The 17,502-nt window shown below is 40.0% G+C and overlaps 1 protein-coding gene across 1 annotated transcript in view; it reads left to right on the top strand.

Annotated features, from left to right (window-relative positions):
- Positions 1-1,299: 1,299 nt before the first annotated feature.
- LOC135472855 (putative elongator complex protein 1) overlaps positions 1,300-17,502 on the top strand; it is a 55,776-nt gene continuing 39,573 nt past the window's right edge. The window contains 18 exon segments of the mRNA XM_064752560.1: positions 1,300-1,439; positions 2,807-3,117; positions 3,604-3,762; positions 5,055-5,136; positions 5,959-6,039; positions 6,298-6,383; positions 9,179-9,278; positions 9,804-9,894; positions 10,095-10,218; positions 13,611-13,713; positions 14,863-15,093; positions 15,272-15,445; positions 15,700-15,796; positions 16,172-16,307; positions 16,310-16,335; positions 16,639-16,745; positions 17,122-17,144; positions 17,146-17,220. Coding sequence (XP_064608630.1) covers positions 2,968-3,117; positions 3,604-3,762; positions 5,055-5,136; positions 5,959-6,039; positions 6,298-6,383; positions 9,179-9,278; positions 9,804-9,894; positions 10,095-10,218; positions 13,611-13,713; positions 14,863-15,093; positions 15,272-15,445; positions 15,700-15,796; positions 16,172-16,307; positions 16,310-16,335; positions 16,639-16,745; positions 17,122-17,144; positions 17,146-17,220 — 1,845 coding nt within the window. The 5' untranslated portion in view covers positions 1,300-1,439; positions 2,807-2,967.

Below are 17,502 nucleotides of genomic sequence, written 5' to 3'. Positions count from 1 at the left end.
ATAGATAAAATGTGACTAATCTAAGGCTCAAGAATGATTGTTAAAATCATGTTAAATGGGCTATGCCAAAATAACTTTGGCCTCAGTTAATTATGCCATCTGAGTGACTGATCAAAGATATTCAGTAGTATACGACCTCCTGGGCCTATATAACCCCAGCCGACTGGCAATGCAGAAGAATTCATATTTACAGATGAACACAGTACCTCATAGCAATGTGAGACACTACACATTCCCAAACACTTGAAACAAAATTTCTGATGCTAAAACAAAAAAAAAAAACAGAAACAAAAAGATCATAACAAAAACAAAAAAATAAAATAAAAATAAATAAAACACAGTGACGCGTATGAGCTAATAGTTATGACTCTATATTTATAAACATATATTTACGCATGTACACAAACTGTTAAATTCATGTTTGCGTAAGGGTTTCGGCGGTGTTTGTTGTGTAACGCGCTGAAGCTGAACCTTGTTTCGTACCGAGTCAAATCCTGAGCCGCGCTTTCTCGGGATTTGACTCAGTACGAAACAAGGCTCAGAGGTATCGGGTTACACAACAAACATATGGACGAAGGTGTTAAGAGTCTATTCTACCCTCCAAAAATGAAGATAATGCGGCCAAAACGGCATATTTCGCGCAGCTTCTACATTCTAAATTCGCGTGTTTTCAATACCGGTAGTTGAGATGCAGCCCCTTCATATCTACATTGCTCTTCCCTTCTTAAATTTTCTGTGTACCGCGTGCCTATACAACACAAGGGCTATCTGTTCAGACACAAGTTTATGAGTTTTGTCCCCCTACACGACTACAATTTGGTGCCTATGCTAACTACTATGAAGGCATGGTAAAATTCAATTGTTGTTTAGAGAGATCAACACGTGCCTGCCCATCTTGTGGCAATCAAGCTGTACGCTCCGAGTTTGACCTGCAAGACACGGCCTGAACTGTTTAAGGGACATAACCCATCTGCTGAAGCCCTATTGGGAGGTAAAAATTGGCGGAATTAAAAGCTACGTGGTCGCTGTGGACGAGTTCATTGAAATCCTTACCAAGGTACTTGAAGGAATATGTAAGTTCGCTGAATAATTCATTTATCAAGTTTAGTCTTATATAAAATTATGTAGATATGTACACGAAATAAAAAATATTTATTTCTCAGCACAAATTTTAAAACTGAAGTAGGTTATAGTTTTACTATTTACACTGGTCCTTGTGTTGCAAGGGTCCCAGCTGACTCATGGGGATGTGCATCAATCGAAGAATGTTACGGAGGCTGCACGTGGAAGTTTGACAGAACTGCTCTTTTCCAATCGTGTGAACGGGCAACATAATATTGAGACTTCATGTTGATCCTGTTCGTCCCAGTATCGGCTATCAGTGAATTGTTTCCGAATTCCATTCAAGAGAAGTGAATGTCTTCGCGTAGACAGCATCGGTAACTGAGCTCTCAATAATGTTTTTAATGTTGACTGGTCTGAATTTGAATATATTATATGTATTAATTTATGATGTACCTAAAATCATGTGGGTGTCCAGAAGAAAAGGTAATCTGTAGTTATCAGGTACTGAAAAATGACGCAAAAACACTGTTGATATTTATTTACAATTATTAGTTGTGTGGTTCTAAACTTCAATGGATTTACATAGCCTGATGTTTGATTTCACGTCAGAATGTTTTATCTTTAGGTGATGATCCTGTATCTCACTAGTAGTATCCTGCCGAAAGAAATTTAAAATAGATGTATAAATGTGCATCTCAAAAATAGTTTGGCATGGCCTAGTCCAAGTACATTGACTGTTGGACGAGGAGTATTTAACTTACGCTTGGCTGCTCAACCTATAGTGAAAGACCAACACCCTCGCCGACATGGTGGCTAACAAGTGACGACCCGAATAAGAACTCCACTTACTTCCTGCTGCTCAGATTCCTGTTATAAGATCTCCCCTTCCAATCATCACACCCAATTTTGTAACAGTAATCCCATAAACATTGAGAGGCATTTAGAAGTTGAGTTGGATGATATAACAAGATATATGGATTACAACTTCTGTTTATTTGGGAGCGACATTTCGGTGTAGATACTAATATCATTTTCAAGCATTAGTATCTATACCAAAATGTCGCTTCCAAATAAGCAGAAGTTGTTATCCATATATCTCGTTATGTTAGTCCAATAAAGTATTGTTTAATGCAGAAAATGCAGGCTAAAATGTTGCTACCTCTTTTCAGTACAACCGCCATTTGCCTTGCCATTTGACTGAGTCACATGAACATTTGAATCATCATCAATGTTAGAAAAGCAAACGTACAAAAGTCCGCCTATGGGCACATGCCCAAATTTGTATTTTCCCATTTTTAAATACATGACATCTGTCTTAAAAACAGTAGAATGAATGATTATGGCTTAACGCCACATCGGCAATATTTCAGCCATACCGTGGCGATTAAAAACAGTAGAGTACCATCACATAATTGTATGTGATGATTGGTATGGGAGATGTTACAATGTGGATTTGGCCAGCCTGAGGCACATGGAGTGTGTATTAGGGCTGCCACCTGTTCCCCACCATGTCACAGAGGGGGCTGGCTGGCCTCTGACTGTAGGTTGAGCAGCCTTGATCATGGCGTATTGAAATATCCCTCAACAAACAGTCAGTGTGCTCAAACTAGACATGACCCATCTTTGTGGACTTAAAATAAAGGACATATTTTGAAATGGAACGAAAAGAGTGGATGTTTTCCTCTGCAGTATGATGTGTCTTACAGTTCTTACTTGACGCATACATTGTTTTTTTTCACAGGTACACATATATGGCTCTCCACAGCTGAGGAAGTCTTTCAACTAGTAGCGTAGTAGAGTAGTTCTTCTCTTTGATCTTTTAACCTTTCTAAGGCAACAAAGTAATGATTTTTTTATTGAAATGTTGAACAGGCAAATACTTTGATTGAGCAGTTTGTCAGTATGAGGAATCTTCAGCTGTTGACCAGCCTGCGTGTTTCTGGAATCCCACAGTTGTCCCGAGTGCAGGCTATCAGTGTGGACTATGACACTGGAAACATCTACTGTGTTACCGGAACACACATACATCTCTTAGATCCCAATCTCTCCTCAGTAAGTGCAAATAATATCTGGTGCAAGCTATTGCTCATGTGTCTGTGGTTATCAGAGTGGATGTCATTACTGAAACTAAATGATTTTGGCTTAAATTACACTTAGGCAACAGCTGTTTTACTGGAGCAATAGGTCTTTTGCTTCATAGATGTCGGAGGAACATATAGAAATAAAATCATGTAATTGTGGGAAATGTTAACTATCCCAACAATTTTTCCTGCTGAAGACATGTTTGCATTGTCGGAAAACCTTGAAAACTGGAAAATCATAAGTACATCAAGACCAGACAAAATAAAAAGTGAATTTTTATTCCATTTTGGAATTTTTATCGCCAGTTCTCTAGTAAAACACAAAATAAAATTAGTGTTGCCTTAAGAAAACAAGCAACGACTTTCCTACTTATACGGGAATAGAAATTCTACTGGCTTAGTAAATGTGAAATTTGATTGCTGGCTTTGACACTGTCTTTCTTCTTGTCATCTCCAGATAGTTGACAGCATTTATTTAGCTGATGGAGAAAACAATTATCTGCCAGCTGATGGCTCAGGGTTGGTTGTTGGAGCGGAACATCTAGCCAGTCAACAGTCACTGTGTGTTGCTATGGCAACCGGAGATGTCATTTTATGGAGTTGTATTTTACAGCAGGTATATGCCAGTTTGAAAATGTGTCTTGCAGGATTAGCCAGTTGGTGGGTTTTGTGATGTAACATACATCATCCATCCAGAAGTGCAAGGCCTGGCATTGTAATGAAATGTTGATAAGATATTCATAAATGAACAATTAGTATTAAGGATGCCATTGGAGTGTAGTAAACTTAACAGGATTGAGGTGATCTTTTTATTTATTTACTTATTTGAGTGGTGCTTTACACCGTACTGAAGAATATTTCACTTATACGATGGCGGCCAGCATTATGGTGGGAGGAAACCGGGCAGAGCCCTTGGGAAACCCAAGACCAGGTTGTTGGCCGACCATCCCATGTACGGCCAGAGAGGACTTGAATTCACAGCGACCGCATTGGTGAGCGGCTCTGACATGATCTTTTTATAGGTATACGATACTGCATAGTGAAGGCTTTTAAACCATAAATATTTTGGACTGTTTCCATCTGTCAGTTGAACAATGTGTATGAAATCTAACAATAGAATATTCATTTTATTATTTGTATTTGGAACATATGATTTTGCGTATCTGAACAGATTGATTGATTGACGCATTAACTTTACTTTAATCGTACAAAGTTCTGATGAACTGAGACAGTAAATATCTTATCATCTCTGAGGTTGTCTCATTCACACATCGAGCCGCTGACTTGTGCTTTTACACTTCAGCAAGCAGCACAATCAGCAAAAGAACAAAGATATAAAAAAATTGTCCAGTTGTTACCGTAAAACAAATGTTTTACTGTTACATTATTGATTTTCTCACTGTAATGTCGGTACAGTTGAAGCATCATGAATTATCAGACACAGGGATTTCCAGAGAGTTGGGCAGAAAGTGAAAACCTAGTTGGTTTCTATTATTCAGAATTTGTCAAAGACCAAGCAAGCTTTTTTTTTAGCTATAAGCTTACACAGAATTCTGTGTATATAGAGGAACAAATGATGTGGGACTACTCATGTATTATAATGTCATAGAGCGATGCTCAGATTGAACCTTTATGAAGCATAATGTCATCAAGTTTTGGGTGTAAAATATAAAAAATATGACATCAAAGGTCATGTATGTACATGTAGACCTACAGTATCAAACTGTGAAATAACAATTTATCATTGAAGGAAATCCTGATATTTCATCTTTATATATGTAAATGTAGATATGATTTGACATCTATAAAACTATGTTATCTGATATTTGTGACGTGAAGCTTTTTGAAGTGCTATCACGTGTAAAATACCTGACTGCCTGTCATGGTTGTACGGTGTTTCTTGTACAGGTAGACAGTGTGGGAAGTGTGGAGACAGGGCTGAGGGCCATGCAGTGGAGCCCTGACCAGGAAATCGTAGGCCTTGTCACAGGTCAGTCCTGTCTTTTCATTGGATGCAATCTTGATTTGTAGGTTCACATCTCATGTGGTAGCACAGTCTTTGGTTTTAACATGACCAGCTAATGTTGCGCCATCACTTCTCAGGTTCTTGTGATAAAGTTAATTGTTTTTGATTCATGTGTGACAGAAATACAAACACATGCAGTTAGCGTGTGGGCAAATCTGTCTTTTGTATCATTTGTAATTGGTTAAATTGGCATTCTAAATGGACAGGCTGGAATGCTCAGTAGACATTATTTGTTATCATTGCCACTAAAATTGCTGAGTTCTCATCAGGCCATAATCCTTCATTAATTTGTCATCAAGGTCATGTTCAAGATTTTCTAGGTCACATCACAACAGCTCTATGAACGAGGCTGGTCCCAATGTTATTATATCCCAACATACTTACAACACTGCTTCACTGAAATGCCATGCCTCAAGACACAAGACATGGTGTTGTAATCCTCGTAGTTAACAAGAAGCTGTCTAGGCTGTAATGTATGGATTGAATGTCTGCGTGTCAAAGCCCAAATCTATGAATAACTATTAATTGTGACAAAACTGAAATAACCTGAGAGAGTGCAGGTTATTTGGTGACTAGCCTTTATCCACTAGTGGTGTAGTGAGGCCAGTAGCTATGATTTGGAGTCTGCCACCTGTGGATACTGGAGTGGATGAGGGGCAGGAGTTCATACCTGATGTCTCACAGTGATGAATCACCGAGGCAGCACTACTAACAATAGTGTCAAATATTATTTACAAAATTCTTGGAGCATATTTATTGTTATAGAGTCGTTTTTCTTTGTGTCAGGGAGAGATACACTGCTGCTGATGACAAGGGAGTTTGAACCAATCATGGAGACGACTCTAAATCAAACTGAATTTGGGGAAGGTACTCATACTTTATTTTACCATACAGAAAAAAACAAAACATTTTTTGGAATGTTCAGTAAAAAATAGGCAGAGATTTTAGAATCAAAATTATAGAATGTACTGTTGACTTTGTCATTTTTAAAAGTGAACAGGACCTAATGGTTGTATTTGTGAAAATGGGTTCCTGTTTTATTAAAATTTTATTCTACGACTGGATGCATTTGCAATGAGAAATCGAGCCAGTGACAGCTGTTGTGTCCTGTTTGTTTCCTACCAGCTGTGTTTGTAAATGTTGGCTGGGGGAAGAAGGAGACTCAGTTCCATGGATCTGTGGGAAAATCAGCAGCCAAAGAGACCCTAAAGGTAAGCAGGTAGCCAAGCGAGCGGCAGTGACTTAGTACTGACAGATGGTGTGGCTATGGTGAGGATACCCTGTTAGCAGAGAGAGACACTGACTTACAGGTAGTGTGGCTATGGTGAGGATACCCTGTTAGCAGAGAGAGACACTGACTTAAGACTGGTAGTGTGGCTGTGATGAGAATACTCTGTTAGCAAATAAGAGGCACTGACTTACAGGTAGTGTGGCTGTGGTGAGAAGGCTCTGTTAGGAGGGAGAGGCATTGACTTAGCACTGGTAGTTTGGCTGTCATGAGGATACTATGTTAGCTGTTAGAGGCACTGACTTACATGTAGTACTGTTAGTGTGGCTGTGGTGAGGATACTCTGTTAGCAATTAGGAGCACTGACTTACATGTAGTACTGGTAGTGTGGCTGTGGTGAGGATACTCTGTTAGCAATTAGGAGCACTGACTTACATGTAGTACTGGTAGTGTGGCTGTGGTGAGGATACTCTGTTAGCAATTAGGAGCACTGACTTACATGTAGTACTGGTAGTGTGGCTGTGGTGAGGATACTCTGTTAGCAGTTAGGGGCACTGACTTACATGTAGTACTGGTAGTGTGGCTGTGGTGAGGATACTCTGTTAGCAATTAGGAGCACTGACTTACATGTAGTACTGGTAGTGTGGCTGTGGTGAGGATACTGTGTTAGCAATTAGGAGCACTGACTTACATGGAGTACTGGTAGTGTGGCTGTGGTGAGGATACTCTGTTAGCAGTTAGGGGCACTGACTTACATGTAGTACAGGTAGTGTGGCTGTGGTGAGAAGGTTCTGTTAGGAGGGAGAGGCACTGACTTAGCACTGGTAGTGTGCCTGTGGTGAGGATACTGTGTTAGCAGTTGGGGGGCAATGACTTACATGTAGTACTGGTAGTGTGGCTGTGGCGAGAATACTCTGATAGCAGTTAAAGGCACTGAATTACATGTAGTGCTGGTAGTGTGGCTGTGGTGAGAAGGGTTTTTTAGGAGGTAGAGGCACAGATTTAGCTCTGGTAGTTTGGCTGTCATGAGGATACTGTGTTAGCAGTTAGAGGCACTGACTTACATGTAGTACTGGTAGTGTGGCTGTGGTGAGAATACTGTGTTAGCAGTTAGAGGCACTGAATTAGTTCTGGTAGTGTGGCTGTGGTGAGGATACTCTGTTGGCAGGAAGAGGCACTGACTACATACTGGTAGTGTGGCTGTGGTGAGGATACTCCGTTAGCAGTTAGAGGCACTGACTACATACTGGTAGTGTGGCTGTGGTGAGAATACTCTGATAGCAGTTAGAGGCACTGACTTAGTACTGGTAGTGTGGCTGTGGTGAAGATACTCTGTTGGCAGTTAGAGGCACTGACTTAGTACTGGTAGTGTGGCTGTGGTGAAGATACTCTGTTGGCAGTTAGAGGCACTGACTAGGTACTGGTAGTGTGGCTGTGGTGAGGATACTCTGTTGGCAGGAAGAGGCACTGACTAAGTACCGGTAGTGTGGCTGTGGTGAGGACACTGTGTTAGCAGTTAAAGGCTTGGTACCGGTAGTGTGGCTGTGGTGAGGATACTCTGTTAGCAGTTAGAGGCACTGACTTAGCTCTGGTAGTGTGGCTGTGGTGAGGATACTCTGTTAGCAGGAAGAGGCACTGACTATGTACTGGTAGTTTGGCTGTGGTGAGGATACTCTGTTAGCAGGAAGAGGCACTGACTTAGCTCTGGTAGTGTGGCTGTGGTGAGAATACTCTGATAGCAGTTAGAGGCACTGACTAGGTAGTGGTAGTGTGGCTGTGGTGAGGATACTCTGATAGCAGGAAGAGGCACTGACTAGGTACTGGTAGTGTGGCTGTGGTGAGAATACTCTGATAGCAGTTAGAGGCACTGACTAAGTACTGGTAGTGTGGCTGTGGTGAGAATACTCTGATAGCAGTTAAAGGCACTGACTAAGTACTGGTAGTGTGGCTGTGGTGAGAATACTCTGATAGCAGTTAGAGGCACTGACTAGGTAGTGGTAGTGTGGCTGTGGTGAGGATACTCTGATAGCAGGAAGAGGCACTGACTACACACTGGTAGTGTGGCTGTGGTGAGGATATTTTGTGAATCTTGAAATGTTCTTTTATATTAGCTTCTATGAGGATCTATGCACCAGTTTGTTTAGTTGTGAAAGTCTATCTATTAAGTTTTCAATAAAAACAAAAGAAAATCAGAAAATATATCTGTTTTAAAGCTTTTTGTTTGACAAGTTGAGCTTGCGATAACTAGCTTACAAATAACCTCTGATTAAAGCCTTACATTGCACCCTCAGATGACCTTTTTCTTTGTACAACACGTACCATAATTCTTCAAACTTTCAACCATCTCAGCAACCATTATTTGGAAACATTCTGGGAGAACTGTGAGGTGTAGAAAAATACTTTGTACAATTTTGTGAAGCTGGCATCTTAAATGACGCAAAGAAATCATTTTAGCATCATTTTAATAATAATTGTGTGCATAAATTCCACAGAATAAAGGGCTTCAGTGGTTGAAAAGTTTTAAGATTTACAGTAGTCATTTACATGTATCTACTGTGACATTTCATGGTAGTGGTCTTACCTTCAATGAAATAAAGGTATAAATCAAAGAGAGATATGTTATGTATTGTATATTAGCTGTGTGGGCACTGGTTTTCTTTAAGTGTATGAACCAAATTTAAGTACTGACCTCGCTTCAGTGTGGCTGATGTGTAATAATTGTTTGCTGTTATTTCAGTACCTAAGTAATTTTGTATACCACATTTATGTATGAAGCAGGATGTGAGCACAGCCCTGCCCTGGGATGACCGCTGTCCACGCCTCAGCTGGAGAGGTGATGGTCAGTTCTTTGTGACCAGCTCTGTCTGCCAGACCTCAGGTAAACTCACCAGCTCTCAGCTGCTAAGGTAATGTAGCTTAGTGGTTGTCTTCAAGTTAAAAATAAATAATTTAACCCGTGCATTATTGACAAATATCATTATTTTATTTTATTTCTGGAAATGGGTGTTCATTAGACCATTAATACATTTAAATCAGTTTTCTTAACACCATGGATATGTGCAAGGGCTGCATGTGGATGGCTGTGTCTCAGTTGATGTCATGTCTTAAGCCAATTAGATGTCTCTAATTTAACATCTTTACCATAATAGCCATTCATTTGGCCCAGGAAATCAGAATTTTGGTTCATTGGTAATAAGCTACTCAATCAGTGCCTGCCCCATAAAATTCTAGGACTTGTTTGTGATTATCTGGCTGGTGAAAAGTTGTTTTGCTTGTTTTGGGACTATGGCAAACATCATTCTTTTATGTACGAAATGTGTTGATGCGGCTACAACTGTCGTTGGAGTTTTTGTAAATAACATATCAATGTTAATAGGAGGAGTGTGTGGTGTTTGTGTTGCAGGTTGTAGACAACTGCGGGTGTGGAGCCGTGATGGTGTCTTACAGTCGACCTGTGAACAGGCTGATGGACTGGAGCAACCATTGGCATGGAAGTAGGATACACAATCTTTACACTTTCATTTGAACGCAGTTTTGCTGTAAGATGTATATTACTGGATTAATTTACCTCTGTAAATGATTTGCTTTTGTGTCAGTCTAGACCTACAGCTAGGCGATGTTCTGTTGTAACTTCTAACTTATGAGCAACAGAAAGCTGATAACTTTGTACATCACCTTTGTGTTTTCTTCACAGACCCTCTGGCAGTTGTATTGTTGCGGCTCAGAAATCCCCCAACAAACATAATGTCATATTCTATGAGAAGAATGGACTGCGCCATGGGGAATTCACCCTTCCAATGGACAAGGATTCTGTCAAGGTAGAGCCATATTAGTCCTGAATATTGTGCATACTTGTAGATCTGATATGGTGGTTTATGCGTTTTCAGCAATTATGCCTACAGTAATCATCCTTACAGCAATCATCCGTACAGCAGTCATGCCTATTGCAGTCATCCTTACCACAGTCATGTTAACAGTAGTCAACCTTACAGCAATCATGCCTATTGCAGTCATCCTTACCACAATCACGTTCACAGTAGCCATCCTTATAGCAGTCATGCCTATTGCAGTCATCCTTACCAAAGTCACACTCACAGTAGTCATCTTACAGCAGTCATGCCTATTGCAGTCATCCTTACCACAGTCACATTCACAGTAGTCAACCTTACAGCAGTCATGCCTATTGCAGTCATCCTTACCACAGTCATGTTTACAGTAGTCATCCGTACAACAATCATGCCTATTAGTCATCCTTACCACAATCATGTTCACAGTAGTCATTCTTACACCAGTCATGCCTACTACAGTCATCCTTACCACAATCACGTTCACAGTAGTCAACCTTACAGCAGTCATGCCTATTGCAGTCATCTTTACCACAATCACATTCACAGTAGTCATCCTTACACCAGTGATCCTTACCACAATCACATTCACAGTAGTCATCCTTACAGCAATCATGCCTATTGCAGTCATCCTTACCACAATCACATTCACAGTAGTCATTCTTACAGCAATCATGCCTATTGCAGTCATCCTTACCACAATCATGTTCACAGTAGTCATCCTTACAGCAATCATGCCTATTGCAGTCATCCTTACCACAATCATGTTCACAGTGATCATCCTAACAATAATCATTCTGTCAGTCATCATGCCTACAACAATCTTTGTGTCAGCAGTGATGTGCTGTAACATGCACACAGGGCTCAACACAAAACTTGTGTTCTAGTCTAAAAGGATGAACTATGTTGCTTGTATGCACATCTTGTGTTACTGTAATGCATCAGGCTTTTTAGCTCGCCTGTTCAAACTAAGGCGAGAGATTGTGACAGGGGGCAGGGGCAATAAGGACTGGTAAGCTATTGCTTTATCCTGTTTTACATAGTACATTACATGTGTATATCAGATTTAATATTTACAATTCTTTCCCCCTGTCCGCTTCACAATAAATATCATTCTATCCCCGATTGGATTTACTTCACAACTTTCTTTGCAGGCATTAATTTTTGTGCATTTAATGAAGGCAATACTGCCAAAATTTTTACAACTGTTGAAGTTTCCTAGTTATATTTTAGCTGAAAATATTCAAGCACGCCAAACAGGTATAACTCCTGTCAGCCTGGCAAAGATTTGTCTGTGGTGGGTATAAAACCCTTCCGTCTTGTGCGATGAATCCATGCCTTCCTGAGGGCTAAATTGTCTGGAAACTTGAAAAAACTAACCCCAGGGTTCTTCGCCAACATGTTTTTACAACGGTATGCAGAACAGCAAACCATTTCGTGGAGAAATTTGAGATGCATGTTGTCACTTGTGTGGCTTTTAAATATCGACACCGAATCTCCGACAGTTCGTAAAGGTTGGACTGGTATGACTTCATTCGTTGGACACTACCAAGTATTGGGGGAAAAAATGCAGAACCCCAGCCTCATCATCTAGTGATTTTATTGCCACATTACTCAGATTACTGTACTTCTTTCCAAATTAGTTTTTCCACTCAGCAATACATACAAGGGTAGCAAGTTATGGATAAACAAGTAATGTGGACATTAATCCTTTAAGCTTTGTTGTTTAGCTCTCTAGTTGTTGGCATGGTGGGTAAAGAGGACGTACGTGGATGGAAGGTTAAGATTTTCTTTTTTTAACTCTTGTATGTTGGGCTATCATACATGGATTGAAGGTTAGGCTTTTTTTGGTTCCCTAGTTTAAGGTACGGTGTGTAATTGTCCATTCTTGAATGGCAGGGTAAGCTGTGTGTTTTTAGCTCTTGTATGTTGGGCTATCAGACATGGATTGAAGGTTAGGTTTTTTTCTGGCTCCCTAGTCTAAGGTGTGATGTGTAAATGCACATTCTCAGATGGCAGGTTAAGCTATTTTTTATAGCTCCTGTATAATAGCAATTGTACGTGTATCTCCAACATACAGCAATAGAAAGTTATGTTGTGTTTGTGTTTTTTTTAATATTTCTTTTTGCGTGTGTACATCTATAAAGGGCCTACTGATGGAGGGATGAACTGTTTTGTTGGTTTTTGTTTTATGGGCTTTGTGGTTGTTTTTTAATTATTTTAATTGATAGACTTTCAGTTCAAAAATTTACCAGTTATATAATTTTCAATTTGTTTCCTGTAGTAAACGCGTTCTCTAGAAGTTAAGCCTCCATGCAGGGTAACAGTGTCTTGTATACAGGGTTTCTGTGATCTTATTGCTTATGAGATTTATGGACTTTGCCAGATTTACCATTAGTGTAATCAAGAAAAGTTTCATGTAAGGTTACAATTTTTACTCACATGAACTACCTACATGTAGGAGAAAAAGAAGAGTATAGGGTTCCTCTGACGATTTGAGCATTTTCCTGTTTTATGGACGTACATTCAGATTGACCTCATTCTGTTCTCCTGGAAACACAGACTTCAACAAGCCTTGTAGGACTATGGTTTCTTATGCAATCACTTATCTAGATCAGCTTTTTGTCTCTAGCTACTGCACCAGATGTGTAGAGTGTAAGAATTTACCTTGGTGTATATCAATTTATCTGGTATACACAGTATCTGTAGAAAGCTTCCCACATCTGTATCACTTCTAGGAGCCTATGACTCTCGCTGATACATGTGCGTTCCTATACTGTGACGGAATGTTTAAACCATCCATGCAGACAGTGACTGCTGTCCGCTAACTATTTGCTCAGCCAATCAGAGGGCTGCAGTGACCACCCATAGTACAGAGATAGCCAATCATGGGAAGTGATTTGCATATCAAAGACCACTCCAGCGAGTTGGTACTCGAACACCTCACAATGAAGTTGTGACATTGCTGAGCCATTCATAGCGTCGGAATTGTTCACGGATTGCCGCATGCAGTTCACAATTTGCATATCAAAGACTGCTGCCTCAGTTTTGTGCACAAACTGCCCACAAAGATGTCTTTACAACCTCAACACTTTCCAACTTTTATCTTTATTTTGATTCCATTGTCTAGTTGACTGCTATACCAGGTGAGCTGGTGGGATTCTCTGATTGCCGTGTTGCATGTTTTCACAATGTGTATTAAGACATATTCTGAAGATTGCCCTTTTATATTATACAACGAGGTAGAGAAATTAGGTATATGTAATTTGGATTATTTTATATGAAGACTACATTACAGACTGTGAAATGTGGTGTTTTCTTTGCTGGTTTGTGAGGTGACGTCAAATGTGGTGTTTTCTAAACAGGTTTGTGAGGTACTCTGGAACCTTGACTCCAGTATTCTGATGGTGTGGTGTGAAGACTTACCACCAGACGGAGCCAAGGCAGATTTCATTCCAAGGTCGTACAGTGAGTTTTGATTTTTAATCTCAACCCACCTTGTTTATGTCGGGTGTTCATTTTATGCTAGAATTGACAACAACAAAGTCAGTCACATAGAATTTATTTTATTTATTTATTTGATTGGTGTTTTAGGCTATAGTCAAGAATATTTCACTTTTACAACAGTGACCAGCATTATGATGAAATGTAACCGGGCAGAGCCTGAAGAAAGCCCAGAACCATCTGCAGGTTGCAGGCAGACCTTCCCATGCACGGCCAGAGGGGAAACCAAAATGAGCTGGACTTGAACTCACACCAACTTTATTGGTGAAAAGCTCCCAGGTCATTGCGCCATGCTAACCACCTCAGCCATGGAGACCCTATGGCTATCACTCAAACTGTGACAGAAGTATTATATTTCCTCAGCAGTTCACTTTAAATGTAATTAGTTTGTGAGTATTGTGGATGTTTTAGGTTTGGTATGTAGGAATTCACTGCTATTCCAGTATTACACACGGGCAAAGTTAAAAATTGTGAATGTGCCAGGAAGTGTAGTGAGGAGCTAGCAATAAATGTGTTGCAAAATAGCGCCTCTTGAACATACATTCCTGCTGTTTTTTTTATTTTGTATTTTATTCATATTCAAAAAATTTACCACAGTTTAGAACAAGTGACGATAAACATTTGATCTATGTGAAATATTCTCGTAGAAAAATTAGCAAACATGGCAAAGAAGTAAATTTAGGGTGGTCTGATTTTCCTTAGGCTAATTCTGCAGTAATAGTTACTCAGCTGAATATGCTATACAGTAACCTTCAGATTTTCGTGGGATTCCCTCGGGCAAGGCATAATGACCCAGGGGCCTCTCACCAATGTAGTTGGTGTGAGTTCAAGTCGAGCTCATCTTGGTTTTCCCTCTGGCTATACATTGGAAGGTTTGCCAGCATCCTGCAAATGGTTGTGGGCTTCCTCCTGGCTCTGCCCGGTTTCCTTCCACCATAATGCTGGTCGATGTTGTGTAGGTGAAATATTTTTGAGTATGGCGAAAAACACTGATCAAATATATAAATAAATAAATTTATAATATTCATGTATCAATAAATTTGATTGGGCTTGAATGAAAGCATCTCTCTTTGTAGCGCAGTAATTATTTCATTTGGAATGTTAATGTTGTAGTTCAGCTGTGGACAATGGGAAACCATCACTGGTACCTCAAACAGAACCTTCACTTTAACACATCCAGGGAAAACACAGTAGTGTCTGTGTTGTGGGACCTGGAACATGCATACAGGCTTCATATTGCTACATCTGGAGGAGAATATATGCAGTATACTTGGTCCTGGGTGACAAATACGAGTTGGGGAGAAAGCAGTGAGGATCAAGCAACTGTAGCTGTCATTGATGGAGGTACATGTCAAAAGTGTCCATTCTATTGATAGCTAGTTTTGGGACTACAGTAGTTTTTTCTTCAAAATGCATAATAACTTTTTGACATTTGCGTCATGCATTGATTATTGCACGACAGGGATACATGTATCATATTTCAAATACACCTGTATAAATTTCAATGTGGTTTATCTTTCAGATAAAGTACTGATTACACCAATGAAACGGATGGTAGTCCCGCCTCCCATGTCTGCATATGAACTTCAGCTGCCATGTGCTGTCAATCAAGTGATGTTTGCCCCGCCTCCCTTCACAAATGACATGGCCGTTGTCCTAGTGGATGGCCGCATAGCTGTGTATAGATTAAAGTCAGGTGGGATTTAGTAGGCCTTTCTCTTGCAGCTGTTTGACTTGATTACAGGTGCCAGAGCTAACATCATAGGCCAGTGAATTCAGGATATTAAAGGATGAAATGAGTCATGAAAACTGACTCTAAAATGAACAACTTATTTATGTTTAAAAATAAAGAAAATTAGGTAATATTTTACTGCGTGTCTGAAATCACTGTTGATCTGATGAATGAATTGATTTCATAATCAGTTGTTTTGCCTGTTTTCTTGTTTACAGGTGACAGTCACCTCAGGGAAGGGACTAAGGCCACTGGGGCAGGGGGACCTGGGTTTGTGGTCTGCTGTGATGTTCTCAAGTTGGATCATGTTTATAGGTATGGTACTAGAGGGTGCAGTGGGGGATGAGTGGTGGGAATTATAAGCTATGTACATACAGGAAGGGGGATGTCATAGCCAGCTGCCAAAGAGACAAATACTTCTAGTGTACTACATATAGGGAATTTGAGTCAAGAAATGAGTTTGTGTTTCATCAGCATATACCCTTGGTGCCCTGTTCCTTCACCAGTCAGCCTTCATACACCTGAAGTATTAGCATCCTGTAAAAAAAGCCAAGTTGTAAACCTGTTTTTTGTGTGTGTGTGTGTGTGTGTGTGTGTATTTCCATAAAGGACAAGAAAAGTTGAACCCATCATTATTATTTTTTCACATTGAGTAATGTATGCATGTTTTTTTCTGTTTCTTGCCTCCAGCATAGAAGAGCTTCCTAAGAACACTGCTGTTTATCCCATGTCTTTCACCCACTTCTCTTGGATCATGCAAGCTGTGTGTTGTTCTGTGGTACCACTGTGGAGGGGCAGTTCATGTTATACCAGACTGAGTTTACAGAGGACAAACATAGACATCTCACTGTGGAGTAAGAGAAAAGTGCTGCTATATACATAATGTACATTTATATTTGCTTGTATACTGTAACTTTTCAACCGTTTCACATGTTTACAAAGTGTTTATTCAAGTATATTCTGAGGGCATTTCAGTGAGGCAGCGCTGTCCATTGTATCATCATTGACTTGACTTAAGACAATCTTGCTGCATGAGAATTCGTTCATGATATGCCTGAAATAATATTGAAAGAAGCATTAAAGCATAAGTATAAATCCACACACAGATGAAGCTCTACATGAGTGTATGTGAAGTTTTCCTGTTTCTTGTTGTTCAGGTCCAGTATTGAGATGGAGGGGAGAGTATTAAACATGGCTACTGCCCCTGCAGGGGAGACCGTGGTCATTCAGCTGACAGATGGCAGCCTTCTCAGATATCAGTCATGTGAGCACAAAATTTGTTCATTTACCTTGTGATTGTAGTGGAAAAGTGGCCTTATCTGCTGCAAACCATCATGCTTTCCATTAGTACATCTTTTCTTCCTTTCTGGTTGTATGTATCTGATTCTCCTGAAGGGAAATGCTGCTTGCTGAAGTAATTAAACTGATTGCATGTAATGTAGATTACTTTGAGGGAGCAGTTTATTCCTCTCATCAAATCATAAAATGAGCCCCTTTCCTGACAAACTTCTTGTAGTTGTTCTGTTTTTGGACTCCACATGTGATGTATGTGTAGGTTACAGTAAGGTACGAGTTTATGCCTCTCACCTACTGATTCAGGACTTATGATGACCTGTCCCTATTTGCTTGTTACCTGACAGCGTCTGGGAGCGTCCTGCCCTGGGGAGAGCCTAGACGGAGAAGAGGTTCGTTTCCCACAGCCCTGCACACAGATCCTCATCTCTGAGATAGGGGAACAGGTAGGCGCATTCAAATTTTTTTATCAAGTGCACAAATGAGCCTTTTTTTCTACTGCATGAATCAGTTAACTTTCTAAAATGTGCATCATTCTTTGCACTATTTGTGTTTTTCCACTCTTGTTGAACAACTAGTAGTCTGTCAGCTAGAAGTATACAAGTACCATTCAACTCCACTTTGTGGACACCATAAACGAATTTACTGTCCATTGTAAGGTGTTATTCAACAGCTTTTCATAATGAATAAACTCAGCTGCCTCTACTATAACAGTCAAAGTCACCGTC

This window comes from Liolophura sinensis, chromosome 8, assembly GCF_032854445.1.
Source record: "Liolophura sinensis isolate JHLJ2023 chromosome 8, CUHK_Ljap_v2, whole genome shotgun sequence".
Taxonomy (NCBI): Eukaryota; Metazoa; Mollusca; class Polyplacophora; order Chitonida; family Chitonidae; genus Liolophura; species Liolophura sinensis.
This window is presented reverse-complemented; position numbering and strand designations above follow the sequence as displayed.